General features: G+C 58.0%; 1 protein-coding gene across 1 annotated transcript in view; it reads left to right on the top strand.

The window, feature by feature from the left end:
- Positions 1–31: 31 nt before the first annotated feature.
- The window catches only part of ITGA3 (integrin subunit alpha 3), a 28,363-nt gene continuing 7,775 nt past the window's right edge, over positions 32–20,619 (top strand). Inside the window, 18 exon segments of the mRNA XM_045299804.1 lie at positions 32–394; positions 7,200–7,327; positions 7,570–7,649; positions 10,232–10,481; positions 13,103–13,189; positions 13,576–13,783; positions 14,238–14,434; positions 15,934–16,022; positions 16,175–16,311; positions 16,454–16,540; positions 17,420–17,487; positions 17,563–17,699; positions 18,141–18,290; positions 18,392–18,489; positions 19,111–19,258; positions 19,518–19,589; positions 20,063–20,142; positions 20,221–20,302. Coding sequence (XP_045155739.1) covers positions 186–394; positions 7,200–7,327; positions 7,570–7,649; positions 10,232–10,481; positions 13,103–13,189; positions 13,576–13,783; positions 14,238–14,434; positions 15,934–16,022; positions 16,175–16,311; positions 16,454–16,540; positions 17,420–17,487; positions 17,563–17,699; positions 18,141–18,290; positions 18,392–18,489; positions 19,111–19,258; positions 19,518–19,589; positions 20,063–20,142; positions 20,221–20,302 — 2,307 coding nt within the window. The 5' untranslated portion in view covers positions 32–185.

The following is a 20,619-nucleotide window of genomic DNA, read 5'->3' as shown; positions in this document are numbered from 1 at the left end:
GCGCCGAGCGCGAGCGGTCCGGGAGATTGATCAGCGCTGGGGGCGAGAAACGGATCGGTGCCGCGGGCACGAGGACGCGCCGCGGAGGGCCTGAGTGTCCCGGGCAGCGGCCGGAGCAGGTGGAACAGGTCCTCCCTCCCAGCTCTGCGCGCCCGCCCGGCGCCCCCGGTCTCCGGCGCGCAGCCATGGGCGCCGGCCCCCACCGCGCGCCCCGCGCCCCACGCCCAGTGCTCTGCGTGGCTCTCGCCCTGATGGTGGCTGCCGGCAGCCGCTGCGCCTCCGCCTTCAACCTGGACACCCGATTCCTGGTGGTGAAGGAGGCCGGGAACCCGGGCAGCCTCTTCGGTTACTCTGTCGCCCTCCATCGGCAGACGGAGCGGCAGCAGCGCTACCTGTAAGTGGGGTGGGGTGGGGTGAGGGAACGTGTGTTGCGGGGTGCCGATCGGAGCAGAGCCGGAGCCCTGGGCCTGCCGACTTGCAAGCCCGGGCCAGACGGCCCCTGGAAACGGAGGATTCGGACCAGGGATGGGGTAGTCCTCTGGGCGCTGGGGTTGGCTGTGGGGTGAGGGGACAGCCATCATTGACAAGTGCTGGCCCGGCCTGAACGTGCCGAGGCACGGCTTGTCTGCCCTTCAGACTTCTCTAGAGAGAGTGGAAGTGGGGCCCAAGCTGCTGAGCCCCCTCATTCCATTGTGTGAGCCAGGTGCCCAACCGGAGCCTGGTCTTAGAACCGCCGCAAACGGCGAGATCCACACCTCAGGCACTCCCCGCCCCCACACACCTGGGAAGAACCTCGGGGCACATGTATTTCAATCGTTCCTCCCGTTTAGCACACCTCCGAATTTAATCTGTGGCCCCGCCAGCCAGCCACACCCTCTGCAGAGTCGGACTGGATGGCCTGGTCCAGCGCCCGGCGGTTGGTTGGAGGGTGAGGTTATGAGTGCTGTTGGTTGGACCTGTCGCAGCGCTGGCTCATGCTGGCCTGTTGAGGCTGTGGGGAGTCGCGGAGAGGAGGGGCGCCCCAGCCCCCGCTCCTTCTAGTCTCCTGCCCAGCCCCCAGCAGAGTGCTTTCCCCACCAGACATCTTCCCGCATTCCACAGATTCGTGTTGCATCTTCTGCCCTGAGTGTGTTTGCTTTGGTTTGAAGCGGGCAATGGCTGTTTTTTTTTTCTCTTCCCCTCCTATCCTTCTCCAACAGCTGCACCAAGGAGAGGAGGGAGACAGGCAAACATGGGGGTGGAGAGAGGGGGAGGTAGAGATCCCATTTAGCAGCTTGCCCCCATTCCCACCATACATGCACACACACACACACACACACACACACACACACACACTCTCAGAGGACATGTCTCTGCCTTGGTGACTTCTCTGCTTTGGGCCCGAGTGTGCTGGGTGGGGTTGGCAGTTGGGGGAAGAGGACAGCTAGAGGGGGTGTGACACTAGGGAGGGACAGTAATTTACGACAAGTCTGGCAGGCCTTACCCACCCACCTCTTTGAGCTGGGTGACCGGCCCACTACCTGGCCTCAGACCCCACTGAGCTCAAAGATGTGGTCAGATCCAGGGTGGCTTGAAATCCCTCCCTGCCTTACCTGGAGCCTGCGGCCACTTGAGGAAGCTTGGAATGGTCAAAGTCCAGGCTCTGCCCCAGGCTTGGCCTCAGCCCCGTGGGCCCAGCCCTTGCTCAGCCTGCCTCCCTGGACTTAGCCTCAACTCCCTCTGGCTCCTGCAGAGGCTGCGGCCACCACCCTCTCCCCAGCCTGGCCCCAGCAGCTGAGCTCTGGCCTTGGCCACGCTACCTTTTTTGGAGATCTTAGTGACCATCATCGGTGTAAGTTTGTATATTGGTATTCTCTCCACCCCAGCCCGGAAAGTGATTTCTTTCACTGAATGCTGAGTCTGCATGGTGTAAGGAAGGCAAAAACGTAAAAAGTATCAGACGGGGAAGCAAAAAGCAATAAAAAAGGGATGCCAGTGATCCTGTACCATTCCCCTGGTGACATGACCTTGATTAAGAGATTTCCCTTCCCTGGGCCAATTTTCCCCATAGAGGGGTTGGAACTGGATCCAGATGCTCCTTCCTATGGGCTGGTGTCTGCCGAGAAGCCATGTGGCATCGTGCAGGGGCTTGGGTGCCCTGCTGCCAGTGACCTGTCTTGGGTCCCTCTCTAGCATCTGAGCCTCTATTCCCACTAAGTGGGGGTGGGGGAGGGGCACAGCAGACCCACACACCTTCCTTCCTCCCTGAGTAATCAGTTGCCGGTGAGTCCACTCTGGCTCGTAGCAGCCCCGTGTGTGTCGGAGCAGAACCGTGCTCTGTAGGATTTGTGAGATCTAATTTTTCAGCAGTGGATCCCAGGCCTTCTTCCAGTGCCCCTCTGGTTGAATTCAAACCACCAACATTTCAGTTAGTCGCCTAGCACTAACAGTTTCTCAGGGGGTGCTGGTGGCAGTGTTGCGTGCCATTGAGCCAGTGTCAATGTCTAGCAACCCCATGGGACAGAGTAGAACTGCCCCACAGGGTTTTGTACACTGGTCTTTTTGACCTCAGGAGGAAATTTGGGTTTTTTTGTTGTTGTTTTGTTTTCGATCGAGCGGTTTAATGAAATAAAGTATGTGAAAGGCTCTGAATAGCCGTGCCTCCTGGGAGCAGCTGATGGTTCTGTGTCAAGGCCAAGACCCTGATGCACTCCCCTTACTCATGGATGCCACTCATGCGGCTGAGTGGAGGGCTACTGAGGCCAATGAGGGCTGCCAAGAGCCCAGACGGTTCTCAAGCTGATACTAGGTCGCTTGCTCCCTTTTGACTTCAAAAGAGAGAGAGGTGATTCTCAGGAGAGCTCTGGCTCTCCTCTCAGGGATCCCCAGTCTTCCCCAGGGCCCACTTCACTGGAGTCTGGCCCTGAAGCCCTTTGGGAGAGCCAGCTGGGCCGGCTGGGCATAACTGGACTTAGCTGCAATCAGCTGGGTAGCCAGATGTGAGCAGCTGCCAGAGCACACAGCTCAAGGCAACTAGCCAGGCAAGCTGCCGCTGCAGCCTCTGTGGGCCTCCAGAGTCCTGGGGAGAAGGGGAAGCGTTTCAGAGTCTGGGCAGGCTCAGAGCCTGGGGCTCACCTCAGGTTTCCAGGAGGCACCCCTGAAAGTATATCTGCAATCAAGGGTGTTGGTGCATTTCTGCTGCTCATTCCCCTATGTAGGCCTCGGGCCAGACATGGTTGGCACCTTCATGTGGAAGCTCAAAGCTGCCCCATGACCTTCACCTCTGGATCGGGCTCCCTGCCCATGACACAGGGGACCCATGCCAACCCAAGCCCATATCCCAAGTGCTGGGAGTGAGGGGTGGGGAGCAGGGCCAAGGTCTAAGGTGTGTGGGCCTCCTGGGCACAGGCAATGGACCTCTGGGGAAGAAGTGGCTACTGCCATCCTCACCCCCAGTGGCTGCTCTGAGAACCCAAGTGCCCTGGGCTGACCTGATTCTGTGGACTATGGGCCAGACCGGTGGGCCCTCTCTTCTTTTGATCCCTGCCTGGAAGCAATGATGGCTGCTGGAGAGCATGGAGGTGGAGCTGGCAGTGGTTCAGATGAGATGAAGTCATACCTGAGGTAGGCAGGAGCCTGGCTTACCTGTTGTTTCCCTGGGCAGGGCAGGCACCTGGCTTCCTCTGAGGCTCGTGCCTGGCAGAAATGAGCCCAGCAGCTATGTCTGCAGTGTCCTAAGTTGGGTAGGAGGCTGGGAAACCCAATCTTGCAGGAAAAAGAGTGAAAGGTGCTTGATCGAATGCAACAAAGGTGGTAATCGTGTTGCAGCAAGAGAGATTGAGGTTAGATTACAGGAAGAACTTTCTAAGGGGTCAAACATAGGGAGCAAAATGCAAAAGATCAAGGAAGAGGGAATCGAAGTGAAAAAGGAACAGCCTTGTTGTCTTTTATGGGAGGCTTGGGCCAAGGCCTTTCTCTCTCCCAATCTCATGTTCCCATTCCCACCAGCTTGTTGACAGCTGAGCCCCACCCCTGGGAGAGAGGCCTGGTGGGCAGTGTGAGCGGAATGTAAGGGAATGGTGAGAGCTGTAGTTTCGCTGCAATGGGGAGCAGCCTCTGGGGAGAGGGCTAATTTGGGAAGCAGGATGGGTACAGAGCTTGGACATCCTGGGAGAGCTGCTACACCTCCCCCTCCTCCACCCCTGGTGGGAGGGAGGGCTCAGGGGCAGGAGTAGACTGCCTCCCCCACCTGTTCCCTGGCCTGGGTGGTAGGAGAGCTTGGGAGGGGCCAGTTGGCCTGAGTTTTGGGTCCTCTTTGCCCCTCCTATCAGTAAAGCTGAGACCAAGCTCATGGAAATTCATCCCATTGGTAGCATCCCAGTGCTTCCCAAGGGGTGAGGAGGCTGCTGGGAAATTGAATTTTATGGGCTAGGTCTCAGCACCCTCCTCCCCAGTGTCACCGCCCACCCCTCGGCCCCGCCCAGGTGACTTCTCCCGAGGGGCAGCCAACCTGTGGCCCCAGTCGTCCTGGGGCCCATTCCCACCCTCCTTTCCTTTTTAAAAAAATCATTTTATTGGGGCTCATCCAGCTCTTACCACAATCTATACATCCATCCATTGTGTCAAGCACATTTGTATATATCTTGCCATCATCATTCTCAAAACTTACTCTTTCTACTTGAGCCCTTGGTATAGGCGCCTCATTTCCCCCTCCCTCCTTCCCCCATTCTCCCTCCCTCAGGAACCCTTGATAATTTATAAATCATTATTATTTTGTCCTGCGTTACACTGACCACTGTCTCCCAGCCTCCTTTTTGGACTGCTCTGATCGTTAGCTTTGAAGAGCCCGGGGAGGACTGAGAGGGCAGGAGGGAGGGAGTGTTTTTCGGGAATCTGGAGCTCTTGGGGGCTCCCCAGGGACCAGGAGGGGCAATCTGGAAGGATCCAAGGAGAGGGTGAGGAGGCACCTGTTTAAAGCTCTGAGAAAACATTTCACCTACCCCCCTCCGTCCAGGGGCATCGGATCAGGATCAGACCCAGCCCACCGGACTGGGGAGAGGGCCAAGCCCCTGCTTCTGGGCCTGGCTCCTCTCCATGAAGGCTCCCTCCTGACTGTGGTCCGGAGAGTCAGCTTCTGTGCTCTAGCTGGGACTGAACCGCAAGTCCAAGAGGGGTTTGTTTGTGTGCTAATTTACATGCTGTTTGCAGATTAGATCAGTCACCTCTCGATGATTCTCTGGTCCTCACCAACACACCTGGCCGTGACGGGAGGGAGCTGGACCTGACCCTCTCCACACCCTGCCTTCCCCCATCTCCCGAGCCCTCTGGCTCTAGCCCCATTGGATGCTGGGCTGGGAGCCAGAGGGCTTTAAAGGGCCTCTGAGAGGGCCAAGTAGGAGCTAAAAATACTCTTAAGGGAGGTGGGGGGCTCCCTGTGGAATCTCTGGAGGAGGGAGGGGCCTAGGACGGGGGGGGGGGCAGGGGGCACTGGAACTTGGGCCCCGGTGCTGCCCCACCCCCATCAGTGGGCACAAAGGTAGTGAGGGCATCAGTTTTAGTCCGGCTTCCATTCACGGTCAGAGCTGCCCGCTCAGTGCCTCAAGAGGCCAGGAGGGGCAGGCAGCTGCGCCATTGCCTCAAATGCCCCCTGGCCTTCTGAGGCTGGACCCCTTCAAGGTCATTGAAGCCAGTCCCCATCCACCGTCTCCTGCCAACTTGGCCATCACCCAGCCCCACCTTAGTGGCTGCCAGGTGGCCTCTGACCGGCAGGCTCTCTAACCCGGTGAGGGGGCAGAGATTCCTGGGAGGGGCCCTGGGGCCACTATTCTTACGCTGGCCATGGCCTCCTGGTCCCAAAGCACTTTTAAAAATGGAATCCATTTGGTCCCCCACCAGTCCTGGAGGGGGATGTTCACTGTTGGCCCCACTTTATGGATGAGGCTCCCCGTAGAGGAAAGGGCCCCCCCTAGTTACATAGCAACACCCAGCACCCCATCTTCCTTTCCCCGGGGCCTAACCAGGCACACTCTCCTCACCCAGATGCAGGGTGACTAATTGGGCCTGGCCGCCTCGCTGGCCCCATTCCAGCTTCTCTGCTGGCCACTCCAGCCTGCCCTGCCCAGAGAAGCTGCACCCTGCTCCCATGGACACTTCTTCGCCAGGGTGAGGCCTGAGCTTTGGATGTGAGTGCAGGCAGAGGTCCCTCCCCCTTCCCGGCACAACCCACCCCCACCCCTCAGGCAATGCATTCCTGACACCCAGTAGGCTGAGGCACCCCAAGCCCTGGCATGCCCAGGCCCTGCTGGGCTCCCTGCTGAGCCCACTCCCAGAGCTCAGGCAGGAGCTGCAGGCGGGCTGAGGCAGGAGGCCCAGAGGCCAGGTTCTGCCCCAGCTCGTAGTTTCAGGGTGATGATGGCCTTGCTGGGGCCCAGGAGGACACATCTGGGACCCAGGAGGCTAGGATGCAGCTGCAGGGGACAGGTCCTCAGGGCAGTGAGAGGCTGCAGAGAGAAAGTGAGAGATGATGGGTAAGGTGGGATTCTCAGATGTAAGCACACAGTATTTGGGCTGCATTGTCCTGGTCATGAAAACTGGGTGTACATAAGGGCTCTGGCTGGACACTGATGAAGACTCATACCCCAGATCCCATCCAGGGGCCTCTGACACACTAGGGGTCCGTCCCCTCCACCCACTCCATACAGGATGGTCTGCCAGGGCAATGAGGCTTTCCAAGAGGATGGGGCTTTAGCACCCTTGTGGGAACGTGCCACCTTCTTCCCGAAAATCCCTCTTTGGTCCCCACTGCTCCCCCTACCCTGGCTTAGGTCCCTCCCTGAGCTTCCCAGCCTCAGCCTCCATCCCTCCCATCCCCCCACCCCCCACCCACCAAAGACTTGGCTGGTCCTGAGCTCCCTGCTGGCTCTTGACTGCCTTCCCTCCTTCCCTTGACCAACGTCAGTCCTCCGCTTCAACTGGACCATCTCTTCTGGGGACTTCCATGGGGCATGCCCTCCCCCCACTGGGTACTCCGTGAGGGCAGGAGTGGTGGGCTCCATCACCCCCAACACACACACACACACACACACACACACACACACACACACACACCTTCCAGAGCTTGACACAGGCACATGCTCATACACACAGGTAGATCAGCAGCTGCATGAAAGGCGCCGCGTGTGGAGTCTGAACCCAATCCCCCTGCCTCCCTGCCCCACCAGGCTCTTGGCTGGTGCCCCCCAGGACATCTCCACAACAGACGGCTATACCAACCGGACCGGTGCCGTGTATCTGTGCCCACTGACGGCCCTCAAGGATGACTGTGAGCGGATGGACATCAAGGAGAAAAGTGAGCAGCCCCCCCACCCCCCGCAGCCCCAGAAGAGAGAGCAGGCTGATCTCGCAGTTTTAAGTGGCTTTCTGTCCAGCGGGAAGAGGGTGCCCGAGAGGAGGGTGACCTGAATGGGATTGCTGGGCTCTGGGCGCTCAGATGAATGGTGGGCTGGAAAAGGATGCAGGGAGGGCTGCCCTGCTGGACTAGAGGGTCCCAGATCGCAGTACTGTAGCTCATGATTGCTTCCACACTCACAGGTAACCCCAACAATCGCATCATTGAGGACATGTGGCTCGGGGTGACTGTGGCCAGCCAGGGCCCTGCAGGCAGAGTCCTGGTAAGTGGGCACTAATGGCTGGCACCCCACTGCCATCCAAGCCCATCTTCCTCCTCTGCCAGGGGCTGGAAGGGTTGGTCAGTATGTGCGCACAGGCCTCTGTCTCTCGATGGCTGTGTCTGCCGTGCGTGGTTCCCACAGGCCCGAGTCCCTTGCTGTCTGTGCTCCTTGGAGCTGGGGGGTGGGGCAGAGCTGGTGCTCTCCCAGGGTGGCCACAGCCTGGGTCCTGTCTGAATCACCCACTTCCTCCCCGCCCCCATCCTCTGGGTGCTTACCCATCGTGGGAACTATGAGGCGGAAAGGACAGCGAGGGCCTCGGGCCCTGGGCACTGGCAGGCACGCCTTCCTGGGAGGCGGGTGGGCGGACGGACGGAAGAGGCACAGCCCTGCTGACCTCAGCCCACCCGGCCTCCTTGGAGGCCACTCCTGCTGTTAGTTGTCACCCACCCCTTGCCTGCCCTCAACTGGAGCTCTAGGGGCAATGTGGTCATCTTTGCAATGGACGTGGGAATCACAGACAGCAAAACGCAGATTTGGGGCTCAGTGGGTTTTTGACATGCCCATGCAGCCAGCACCCGACAGAGGGTGTATTAACCCGGCTCTAGGAAGTTCTCTTGTGCCCCCTCAAGACAGTGGTGGCTCCATTGCCACCACTATTGGGATTTCTGTCTCCTGTGGACACTCTGTTAAGATCTGGATGTTTATATTGGGTCATCGGTGGCTTTTCTACACCCAGGATGCAAGACACCCAGGGGGCACAGTGGCTAGAGCACTCTGCTGCAGCCCCCAAGTCAGCAGTTTGAACCCACCAGCCACTCAGTGGCAGAAAGATGTCAGCATCTGCCACCTGGGACAATTTACAGCTGTGGAAGCCCGTGGGGCAGTTCTGCTGGGCTGGGCCCCTAAGAGAGCAGTGGGTCTGGCTTGGTTTGGTTGTGGGGGCTGTGGGTGCCATCTGAGGCTGGCTCTGCATGCAAGGAGCACTGGGGGCAAACTAGTTAAGTGCCCGACTGGTGACGGAAAGGCGCAAACCCACCGGCCTCTTCAAGGGGGAAGAGAGCTCGAGATCTGCTCCTGGGAAAACCTCAGGGCCTCTTCCTCGCTGGCTGCCCCGTAAGGTCCCCGCGGGTCAGCATCTACTGCGTGGTACACAGCCACCAGGCCCAGGAAAGGAGGAGGACGGGAGGCACACAGAAGACATGGGGAGGAAGCAGGGGAGTGATGTGGCTAGGGTGGGGGTTGTACTCATTGTCTGCGGAGTTGGAAGGGAAACTGATCTGCAGGCGCACCAGCAGGCTGGTAGGTCGCTTCCTGACCTGTCAAAGCCCAACAAAAGGCCAACAAGGAAAACCGGTTGCCACGGCATCGACCCTGACTCACGGTGACACGCCCCACTTTGTCAGCGTGGAACTATGCTCCACAGGGTTGGTAGTGACAAGTTTGAGGTCATCGCTGCCAAAACCTAGGGGTTGGTGGTTTAAACCCACCCTAGGCCTACGGGGAAGAAAGGCCCAGAAAACAGCCTCCCTACAGACGACAGCCAAGGATATTTCAGGGAGCAGCTCTGCTCTCCAACACACGGGTGCCTGAGAATCTGACCAACCACAAGACCACCCCCAGCCAGGCCTGCATGTGGAGGGGCTCCAGATGGGCTTGAACCTCCCCCCTTTCAGTTCACAGGAGGAGGGTCTTTGCATCTCCCAGGGGCTCCCCAAGCTGAGAGGGCGAGTGGGGCTTCAGTAACAGAATCTCCCCTTCCAGGCAGGAGACAAGTTCAGTTCCCAGGCAATGCTTCTCTGCCTCCCATCTGGTCACGGGAAAGGCCCAGGACCAGGAGTTAGGGCCGTGGTTCTCAACTTCCTCATGCCGCGACCCTTTCATACAGTTCCTCATGTGGTGGTGACCCCCAACCCTAACATTATTTTCATTGCTCCTTCATCACGGTCATTTTGCTACTGTGATGAATCGGGCGACCCTGTGAAAGGGTCGTTCGACCCCCAAAGGGGTCGTGACCCACAGGTTGAGAACCACTGAGTTAGGGGTTGGCAGGCTGCTAACAACAGCAGCCACAGGTGTGAGGTTTTAGGCAGGTGACTTAGCTCTCTCTGCTGTAGTTTCCTATCTGTAAAAAGGGAGAGAGCTGTCCCTACGCCATAGCGTTCCCATGAGGCTTACTGGATGAGTGTCAAGAGCTTAGAATCGGGCCTGGCAGACAGTAAACCGGAGCAGCTTCCACTGCTCCATCAGCATGGCTTTAACAACCGCCTGTTCGTTCCAAGGCCAGGGCCGTCAGGGGGCAGCGAGGCTGGTTCTCTGATCCACTCTGTGCCTCGCTCCTTGTAGACCCAGGAGCCTGAACTCGAGTGCCAAATCTCGAAGCCACTCTCAAACCCCGTACCTGCCTTTTGGCGTCCCCCGAAGTCCTGCTCAGCTTCGAGGCAGATGTGGGAATTCTGGAAAGCCACCATCACTGTGCAACGAGAGAGAAGCCGGGAGGCTCGTCCAGCCCATGCCCCCATACCCCCAAAGGTGTCCTGGGCCCCTGCCGCAGGCTCAGGCTGTGTGTGTTGGGGGATCCCCAGGTGTGTGGCCACCGCTTCACCCAGGTGCTGTGGTCGGGGTTGGAAGACCAGCGGCGCATGGTGGGCAAGTGCTACGTGCGGGGCAATGACCTGGAGCTGGACCTCAACGATGACTGGCAGACCTACCACTACGAGATGTGCAACAGCAACACCGACTACCTGCAGACAGGCATGTGCCAGATGGGCACCAGCGGTGGCTTCTCCCAGAGCACTGTGTATTTCGGAGCCCCCGGCGCCTACAACTGGAAAGGTGGGGCTCACGGTGGTGGGGGGCTGGGGCGGGGAACAGAGACCACTGGTTTACCGGGACAGCAACCCACAGTTTCCACACAAAGAGGCGGAAGAGATGGGCCCTCTTGCCAGTATGGAAACCACTCGTTTTAAAGCACCTACTGTGTGCCAGGAAACCTTTACACCTACGATGTTAATGAATCTTCCTGATCATCTCATGAGGCAAGGATTTCCCATTTTACCTAACCGAAAGCAGAGCCTTTAATGATGTCAAGAATGGGATGCTATGAAACTCGAGTTGAAACCTAGACTCCGCGACTCCAGTTTAACCAGTTGAAAAGTTTCCTAGAAGTAAAACATTGCCGTAATAAGTTGTTGTAGCAAGTGACCACAACTGGTGGCTTAGGGTAACAGAAATGCAGTCGCTCAGAGTTGAGGTGGCCGGCGTCCACAGCAAGGTGCCAGCAGGGCCGCCCCCAGCTCCTGGCGGTGCAGACAGGTCTTAAGTGTTCTTGGTTTCAGCTGTGTCAGTCTGACCTCTGCCTCTTGGGCCACCTGGCTTTCTGCTCTGTGTGTGTGTCCAGAGCTCCCTCTCCTTTTTCTTACAAAGATGCTTAGGGCCCTCCTGAACCCACCGAAACTTCATCCTGATTTGATTGCATCCAGAAAGACCCAATTTACAAATAAGGTCCTATTTTGAGGTTTCAGGCAGCCATGGAGGAACCCTGGGGGTGGTAGTGGGGCAAGTGCTGGACGGCAAACCTCAAGTTGATAGTAATTTACACCCACCAGCTGCTAGGCGGGAGGAAGATGAGGCTGTCTGCTTCCGAAAAGATTTAGAGTCTCAGAAACCCCAAGGGGCAGGTCTGCTCTGTCTTGTGGGGTCACTGTGAGTTGGAACCACCTTGAGGGGGCTGGAGTAGGTGGCCCCAACCACTAAATAGTACAGTAAGATTTAGTGAAATAAGTGCTTCTCCTCTCCCACCTACCTCCCAAGTTCCACATCTTTCCTCTCTTATTTTAAGACATATAGGTTATTGTTTTATTTGTTGTTGTTTTTTTTAAAAAAAATACCATCAAAATCATAAACATGCTGCCCTGTTTTCTCTTTTCATTTATCAATAAATTCTGGGAATTTTGTTCAAGTCAAGACATACGATGGGGTTTCCCAAAGTTCCATTCTGTTTTCGTCCCATTTTCCCACGCACTGTGGTCGCCCCATTGGATCACTGTAGGCAGCAAGGATTCCTCGTTGCTTGCAGCTGCCCCTACCCCTGCACACTGCCTTGCTGGCTCACATGCCCCTTCCCCTCCGGCTCTCTGCCACACAGGCTGTGAGCTGCAACAGGCACCTTATGCAGTGGCTCCTTTGTGGTCACGGAATCCACCAGCAGAGGGAGGCCTCTCCAGGTGGTTGGGGGCATGGTCACAGCCCTCCAAAACCCAACCCAACCCAACCCAACCCACTGCCTGCCATCAAGCCCATGCTGATGCCCAGAGACCCTGTAGGACAGAGTAGAACGGCCCCTGTAACGAGACTGTAACTCTTCAGGGGAGTAGAAAGCCTCTCCTTTCTCCTGAGACTGACTGGTGGTTTTAGACTCCTGACATTCAGTTAACTGCCCCACACCTAGCTCACTGCCCCACCTGGGCTCCTGCTCACAGCCTGGGTTCCCTTAAAGCTAAGATCCAACTAGGCCCAACCCCTTCTCTGGCTCTGTCTCCTACCCCCCTTGGTCCCTCAGTTCCTTTTGGGGGTGGGGGTGCACAGGCTCTCTCCAGTAGTAGCCTGGTGAGGAGCAGGGAGGGCCAGGTAGAAAGCCCAGAGTTTGGAGGAGGTCCAGAAGCAGATAATGATGTGGAGCCTAACCTCAGCGTCAAAAAAAGTAGAGGAAATATCACCTAATCTAAAAAGTCCCAAAAGTCCCAAGCCAGGAATCTAGATGCCTGGCTGCCAGTCCTGCCTCTCTAGCCGATCCCCCATGGGGCCATGGGCAAGTCCGTTTCCCTCCCAGAGACTCACACCTGCAAAATGGGCCTCACAGAATGGTTCAAATCAAGAGGTGGCAGGCAAACGACAAAGCACTCACAAATCCAGGGGGTTAGTATCCTTCGGGGCCCCTGCTGGGACAGTAGCTGCGGTTGGGTTGCTAACCCGAAGGTAGGCAGTTTGAAACCACCAGCCGCTCTGCAGGCGCAAGATGAGGCTTTCTACGCCCCTAAAGAGTTACAGTCTTGGAAACTCACTGGAGCAGTTCTCTCCTGACCTATAGGGTAAGGTGACCAGACGTCCCGCTTTTGGCAGGACAGTCCCAATTTTTAACAATTTTTCCCCGCGTCCTGCGGCGTTTTAAAAAAGTCCCAGTTTTTGGAAAGAATGCATGGCAAGCTAGAGTATACGGTTTTCAGCTGCCATGTGGCCATTTCGCCAGGATATGAGTTTTATCACTGGTGTCCCGCTTTACCAATGTTAAACTGTGGTCACCTTACTATAGGGTTGCCGTGAGTCAGCTTCGGCTCAAGGGCAGTGAGTTGGGTTTTGCGCTTTGGGTTTTGGGTTTTGGGAGGGGAATGGGCGGAAGAGTGGGCATGGCGGAAGAAAAGTGTGGCGACGGGTGTCCCTGTCCCATTCTTGTGAAGGAAATGTCTTCATGATTCAGAGGAAGGACTGGGACTTAACAGAGTACAGCGACAAGGACCCAGAAGACCAAGGCAACAGCTACATTGGTAAGTCCAGGCCGGGGCTTGGAGGGGAGGGGGTCCCTGCTGGGCAGGAGGAGGAGGAGGGAGCATTCAGCACAGTGTCCTCTCAGCTTCTGTGTCTGGTGCACAAGTGAGACCAATGGACAAGAAGTGACTAGGAGCCTTCAGCTTAACCAGCCACCATAGATGGGACACCGTCTGTCTACAGGCTCTGATCTCAGTGTGCCAGCGCAAAGGCAGCCCCCCTCCAGCTCAGAGCCCAGGGTGCAGACAGGCCTAGCGGCTTGGATGGACAACCACTGGCCCATGATGGACTAGAAGAAACTGGGAGCGAGGCCTGGGGGTGATCCAGAGAGTAGAGGGGACAGGATTTATGTTGTCTTTGAGTGGCCCCCTTCCCTGTTTCCTAGGGTACACAGTGCAGGTGGGCAGCGCGGTGCTGCACCCGACGGACATCACCATCGTGGCAGGTGCCCCGCGACACCAGCACATGGGCGCCATCTTCCTGCTGAGCCAGGAGGCAGGTGGAGACCTGCAGCGGAAGCAGGTGCTGGAGGGCACGCAGGTGGGCGCCTACTTTGGCAGCGCCATTGCCCTGGCAGACCTGAACAATGATGGGTGAGAGTCTGGGGAGGCCCTGCAGGGCCTGGGAGAGCGGTGGGGGCCAGACAGGGGGACGGAAGCCGCCGTCGGGCCTCAGTCTCCTGGTTGTGTGCAGAGGTCCACAGACCTACTTGGTATGTTGGTTTGCAATCACTCTCTGGGATTCTGGGTATGCGCCTGTCATTTGCATGGCCCCTGTGTTTGCTGGTCTGTGCCCATCATGCATTTGGTCCTACAGGCTGTGGACTATTGGGGTGGGACTGACCTGCGCCCACGTGGCTTCTCGGTGGCCGGTGTCTCCTTTGTGGTGGGGCATGAGGGCATGTTGACGTCCTTCTTGGGACGGAAGGCCAGAAGCAACACTGGCAGGGCTGTGTGCTGGCATAATCCTGCCCGTAACCTATCTCTGCTCCTTATGGGGGCCAGCCTTACGCTCCGCCCCCCCTCCCCACTCTTTTCTCCCATGTAGGTGGCAGGACCTCCTGGTGGGCGCCCCCTACTACTTTCAGCGCAAAGAAGAGGTCGGGGGTGCCGTGTACATCTACATGAACCAGGCGGGAACCTCCTTTCCTGGCCACCCCTCCCTCCTCCTTCATGGCCCCAGCGGCTCCGCCTTTGGCTTTTCTGTGGCCAGCATTGGAGATATCAACCAGGATGGGTTCCAGGGTACGAGCCGGCACCCCTTCCCGACATACCCACTGACGGGAGAGCACAGGGCCCAGAGAGGAAGCCGAATGGGGGTTGGGAACCCACAGACATACTGGAGACAGGACATGCACGGAGAGCAGCCACAGACCAGCTCCATGGACAAGCCAAGCAGCTGGGCCTCTGAGGCTGGGTTGAGTTTGCACAGAGAGGGACAGGGGGTGGCCGATGAGCATATGGGGTGCTTGCCCTGAGTACCCCAATCTAGCAAGCGTGGAGAGTGCCTGTCAGAGATGAGGTGGGAGAGGCGGCTGTGAATAGCAAGCAGAGGAACTGGGGTTTATATTGGGGAATGGCTGGGGAATTCAGTAAAGGCTTTGGTCCATTGACAGATGGTTCTAGAGGGATGAGGGGAGGTCATGGGATGGGAAGCCGAGGAGAGCTGGGCTGGGGGCATTGGGATCCAGGGGACATGAAACGGAAGGGCTCGGATAAGGTAGGAGCCCTTGATACAGAGGATGTCGCCAGTGCTGTACATGACGTGGGGACCAGTCAGACCTGGAGCGTCAAGAAGAGAAACAGAGCAAGGGGTTGGGCCGGTTTGCTGTGGGAGCTTACCCCTAAGTCACTTCTCTGGATTTCCCAGAACTCAGCTGAGAACATGAAGGCAGGCAGGGGAGCCAGTGAGAGGCCAAAATAGGCGCCAGAAAGTTTGCTCAAGAGTCCAGGCACTTGGCCATAGAAGAGTCCTCTGGTTTCAACTCAAGACCTACTCAATGCTTCCTCGTAGACTTTTCTGAGAAACATGGCTGCCTGGTTCTTTATGCATTCTTGAGTCTAAAGCAGCACACCAGGAGACCAGTCACACTGAAGAAGATCAAAGCTTCTTGGGCTTCCTTGTAAAAATCCTGGTTAGAAGAGAAACCTGTCTGACACTTCACCATGTGAAGTTCAGGATCGTTTTCTGACGAAAGTCCCGGCACCTGGTGTTAGACGTGGCCGCAGATCGCCACTCCTCTCACCAGCTCGCTGGCATCTTGCATTTCAGTTTCTCCATCTTTAAAGCGGAGGCAGTAGTACCTACCCTACAACACTCTTGGTAGGATACAATGAAACCGGTGCTTGGCAACCTGGCAAACTCCTGGTGGGGACACCCCACTAGGAGTGCTGGTCAACAGAGCTTGGCTTTATCACCGAAGAGGCGGGGATGTGAGGACGCAGGTTGGTGGGGGAGGTGGGAGGCACTGTAATAGAATGCCCAGCCAGTGGTCAGAAGCTGGGGGTTAGGCCTGACTGTGATAGTATCTTGCTGTGTGGTTTTGGTTAGCCACGTCCCCTTCCTGGGCCTCTTCCCCATCTGGATGGACCTGGCTTTATTCCTGGACCCCACAGTTCTGTTCCCCTCCCTGATGCTCTGGGTATAACTGGGCCCAGGGAGGGCAATGCCATCTGGCTGCAGTCCAGGGCCAGGGAGCAGTGGACCCAGGGTGACCCCATCCCTCTCTCTTTCCCTTCCCCAGATGTTGCTGTGGGTGCTCCGTTTGAGGACTTGGGCAAAGTGTACATCTACCACAGCAGCTCCAGGGGGCTCCTCAAACAGCCTCAGCAGGTATGGATAGGACAGGCGAGATGGACATGCTGCCTTGTGTACACACACACACACACACACACACACTGAAATGGGCCTGTCTGCCTTCCCGGGTACCCCTTTCCTACTGGGTCCCACTCAGAACCTTCCAGCACTGCTGTCCCTGCATCTAGGTGGTCCACGGGAAGAAGCTGGGACTTTCTGGCTTGACTGCCTTTGGCTACTCCCTGAGTGGGCGGATGGACGTAGATGAGAACTTCTACCCAGACCTGTTGGTGGGCAGCCTGTCGGACCAAATTGTGCTGCTACGGTGAGCTAGGGGATGGTAGGCAGGGGCCTGGCTCTCCTCCAAGCCCATCTCTGGCCGTGCGAACCAGAGACACCCCAACTCTGACCTGAGGTGGGGCAGCCATGAGGCACTGACAGCTGCCTGTCTTCTGCTTTCTGTGCAGAGCCCGGCCAGTCATCAACATCCTCCACAAGACGTTGGTGGCCAGCCCATCTGTGCTGGACCCCACACTCTGTACAGCCACCTCCTGGTGAGACCCTGCATCCTTCTGTGCCCACACAGCCCCGTGTCTGGGGTAAACACACAGGTCACCACACCACCCCAAACAGCTCCTGACATGCCACCTTTGGGTGTGACTCGGTAGTGACCATTGCTCTCCCTCCCTGGCCTCACTGAAAAGGGAGAAGCCTGCAGAGGAAGCTGGGCAGCAGCTGGGTGGGGGTGCTTGAGTGAGGGAACGCTAGGCAGCCTGGCTCAAATCCCCATGGCAGGTCCGGAAAAGCAGGCGTTTGGACGCTCAGAGGGGGGACAAGAGGGAGGGCCACCTGGGGCAAATGGTTCCTCTCGCCAAGGCTCAGGTTGCTCACCTGCTAAACAGAGTTAAGAACAGTAACCAACTCGCAGGGTGTTGAGGCCAATGAAATGAGGTGAAGTCCCAGAAGCACTCAGAAAATATGAGTTGCTGTGAGAGTGGTGACAAGGACAGTGGTGTCCCCTTCGTGTGAATGGGGACATCATGTCAGAAGGCACAGGGAGACAACAGGCAAGCCATACGGCGGGGGTGGGAGTGGGGGGTGTGTGTGAAGGTGACCAGGACTGGGATCAGGAGGCCTGGGTTCAAAACGGAGCTTGGCCACTGATGACGTCAGGAGTCTTTCTGCCCTCTTGGTCTCCGGTGCCCCACTGAAGAGGTGAGGGGGCTGGGGTCCTGAGCCTGACCCTGTGTCCTATGACTCTTAATGGGAGTAGGGAGGTATGGGATCAGGGGCGCCAACAGGCTGGCTTTGTGGATGCCTCAGTTTGAACACCATCTCTTCCCTCTGGGACTCTGGTGCCCCCTCTCTAGTCCAGGGGGCTGAGAAGTAGGTACCCCTTTTAACAAAGGTTTCTATTCCATACCCCCCAACAGTGTGCAGGTAGAGCTGTGCTTTGCTTACAACCAGAGTGCCGGGAACCCCAACTACAGGCGCAACATCAGTGAGTACAGGGGTGCAGGGTGAGGGGGGCATGCTTGCCCGACCACGTGCTGACCACCCTGCCCTCCTTGCCCAGCCCTGGCCTACACCCTGGAGGCTGACCGGGACCGCCGCCCGCCCCGATTCCGCTTTGCCCGAAGCCAGTCACCCATCTTCAACGGCTTCTTCTTCATGCCTGAGATGCACTGTGAGACACTGGAACTTCTCCTGATGGTGAGGGGAGGGGTCCAGCCCCCCAGGGATGTGGGCAAAGTCCCAGGTCAAGGATGTGGGGCTGGGATCCCCTAAGAGACAGGTGGGTTATGGTAGAGAAGAGAGTGGGCCCTGAGCTGGGGTCAGAGGGCCCCTCACTTCGGAAACCAGTGAGGAGTTGGGGACACTTGGCCGGGGGAATCACGCTGTGGGGCGAGGGACTGCGAGTGGAGGCAGGCCTAGCCCCTCTGGGACATCTGAGAGGGGCAGCTTGGCTTCCCTGGAGAGATCTCTGGCAGGGAGAAGCCATCACCTGTTCCAGGGAGCTGGAGGGAGAGACTCAACCTGGAGATCAGCTAACTCAGCGTGCTTTGGAGTGAAGTCAGGGGTCAGGGGTGCACAGGTTCAGCTTAGCGGGAAGTCCGTGCAGGCTGGGCTCAGTGCGCCACCCTCCCTCTCCAGGACAACGTCCGCGACAAGCTCCGGCCCATCGTCATCGCCATGAACTACTCTTTACACTTGCGGATGCCAGAGCGCCCCAGGCTGGGGCTGCGATCCCTGGACGCCTACCCCGTGCTCAACCAGGCGCAGACTCAGGAGAACCACACCGAGGTGGGTGGGGCGGCCGGGAGGGCGGGCATCTCAAGGGGAAGGGGCTGTGGGGCGAGCGGGCACCGCGGGCGAGGCTGCCCCTCACACCTTGGGCCCCCCAGGTCCAGTTCCAGAAGGAGTGTGGGCCCGACAACAAGTGCGAGAGCAACTTAGAGATGCGGGCGGCCTTCGTGACCGAGCAGATGCAGCAACTGAGAAGGTGGGTTCTGAGCCTCCTCGCTGATTGGTCGGGGGTGGGGCGGGCCCTCACTAGCCAATCCTGGGGTTTCATTGGCCAAAAGGGCTGGAGGGGCGGAGCCCTAGTGATATAGGAGGTCCGAGGGGTGGGGCGAGATCTGAGAGGCGGGGCTTCACTGGCCAGGGGCGGGGCCACAAAAGAGCCTAACTGGGAGGGGTTTTATTTTATTTTTCTGCCAGTTTTAATTGGCCAAATAAAAAACCAAAACAATACAAGCTCACTGCCTACGAGTCAATTCCGACTTAGAGCCACTCTGTAAGGCAGAGCGGAACTGCCCCTATGGGTTTCCGAGAACTCTTTACAGAGTAGAAAGCCGCGTCCTTCTCTCACGGAGCTGCTGGTGGTTTTGAACTGCTGGCCTTGCAGTCAGCAGCCCAACGTGTCACCCACTATGCCACCAGGGCTCCAGGTAGTCTGTAATTGTCCGCATTCCCGGGCCGAAAAGGGGCCCTCCTGCAGTGACACTTGAGGACTTGCTGCCCAATCAGACTTTATAACCCCACAGGATCCAAAGCCTGGCCCCCCACTCGTGGATCTGGGGAGGACCCTGGGGGCGCGGTATTCTGACTTCCCTACCCGCAGGCTCCAGTATGGCAGAGACGCCCGGAAACTGTTCCTGAGCATCAACGTGACCAACTTCCCGAGCCCTCAGCGCGCTGGGGAAGATGCTCATGAGGCCCTGCTCACCCTGGAGGTGTCCCCCGCCCTGCTGCTGTCCTCTGTGCGCCCGGTGAGTGCACCCCAGCCGCCCGGCACACAGCCTGGCTCTGCCCATAGTGCATTGGCATCCTGTGCATATCATTTACACAGGCTGCCATTCATTCTCCAGGTGCCCCCTGGCCTGATATTACTCTGCTGTTAGGGGAGCCCCAGGGTTCTCAAGCCTCCAGGCTTCTGATCTCCCCTCCACCACCACCAGAGGGGCAGATCTGGGGGCAAGCTCCGCCCTGACAAGAACCTGAGCTTACCCCCTTCCCTTCCTTTCTCAGTCTGGGGCCTGTCAGGCCAATGCCACCACCATCGTGTGTGAACTCGGGAACCCCTTCAAACGGAGCCAGAGGGTGAGCCTCAGCCAGCCCCTCCCAGTCCTCCTTGGCCGCAGGCTACCCCTCGGTGGAGCTCTGCTCACTCACCTGCTGAAAGCTGGAGTAGGGATGGGGAAGATGGGGTGAGGCAGGGAGACTGTTTCAGGGAGGAGGTGGGGCCCTAGGAAGCACATGCTCACAGCTGGAGCAGGTGGAGGTGAGAAACCCAGTCTTGCGGAGCACCTGCCAGGTGCCAGGCCCTGAGCTTGAGGCTTTGTTTTGTTTCTGTCGGATGTTTTCACAACCTCTGAAAGAGCCAGGTGCTGTTTCACCAAAGAGGAGATGCAAGCTTAGTCAGCAAGCAGAGAAGAGGGGGTCAGAGGGAAGCAGAAGTGAGGTGGGGAGGGGCAAAGTGCAGAGGAAGAGGAAGCCGAGAGCCCACTTCACCCTGACCCGGGCCCTGCCAGACCCCAAATGCTCCTCTCCGCCTCCCCTGACCCTCATGACAGATGGACCTGCTCATTGCCTTCGAAGTCATCGGGGTGACCCTGCACACAAGAGAACTCCAGGCACTGCTGCAGCTCTCCACGTGCGTGCCCCCTGGAGGCCAGGCTGGGGAGGGACCCAGGTGTCCCCCGGCCTCGGCTGAACCTGTGTCCCTCCCCAGGTCCAGTCACCAGGATAACCTGCAGCCCATAACCCTGCCTCTGCTGGTGGACTACACGCTGCAGGCCTCCCTCAGCATGTGAGTCCTCTCTGCCCCAACTCCACCCCGCCTAGAGCCTCCCTTGGCCCCAGCATGTCTCCCAAACTCCGCTGATGCCCCTTCCGGTAAAGCAGCAACAGGACGGGAGTCGGAAAGCCTGGGGCCAGGGCTTGGGAGCAGCCTGGTCACGTTGTCCTGAGAGCTCAGTGGGCTCAGGATGGCCTTCACGTCATCTCTTTGAGTCCTCACAGCAGCCCCGAGTGATGTGGCCACCGCCATGGACCCAGGTCACAGATGGGGAAAGCAAGGCTCAGAGAGAGACAGCACTTGCTTGAGGCCACACAGCTCGACGAGGCCAAG

This window comes from Echinops telfairi, unplaced genomic scaffold (genome assembly GCF_000313985.2).
Source record: "Echinops telfairi isolate 266 unplaced genomic scaffold, ASM31398v2 ScPeMD7_7458;HRSCAF=8496, whole genome shotgun sequence".
In the NCBI taxonomy this organism is placed as follows: Eukaryota; Metazoa; Chordata; class Mammalia; order Afrosoricida; family Tenrecidae; genus Echinops; species Echinops telfairi.
The sequence above is the reverse complement of the archived record's forward strand: the minus strand, read 5'-3'. Positions and strand labels throughout refer to the sequence as shown.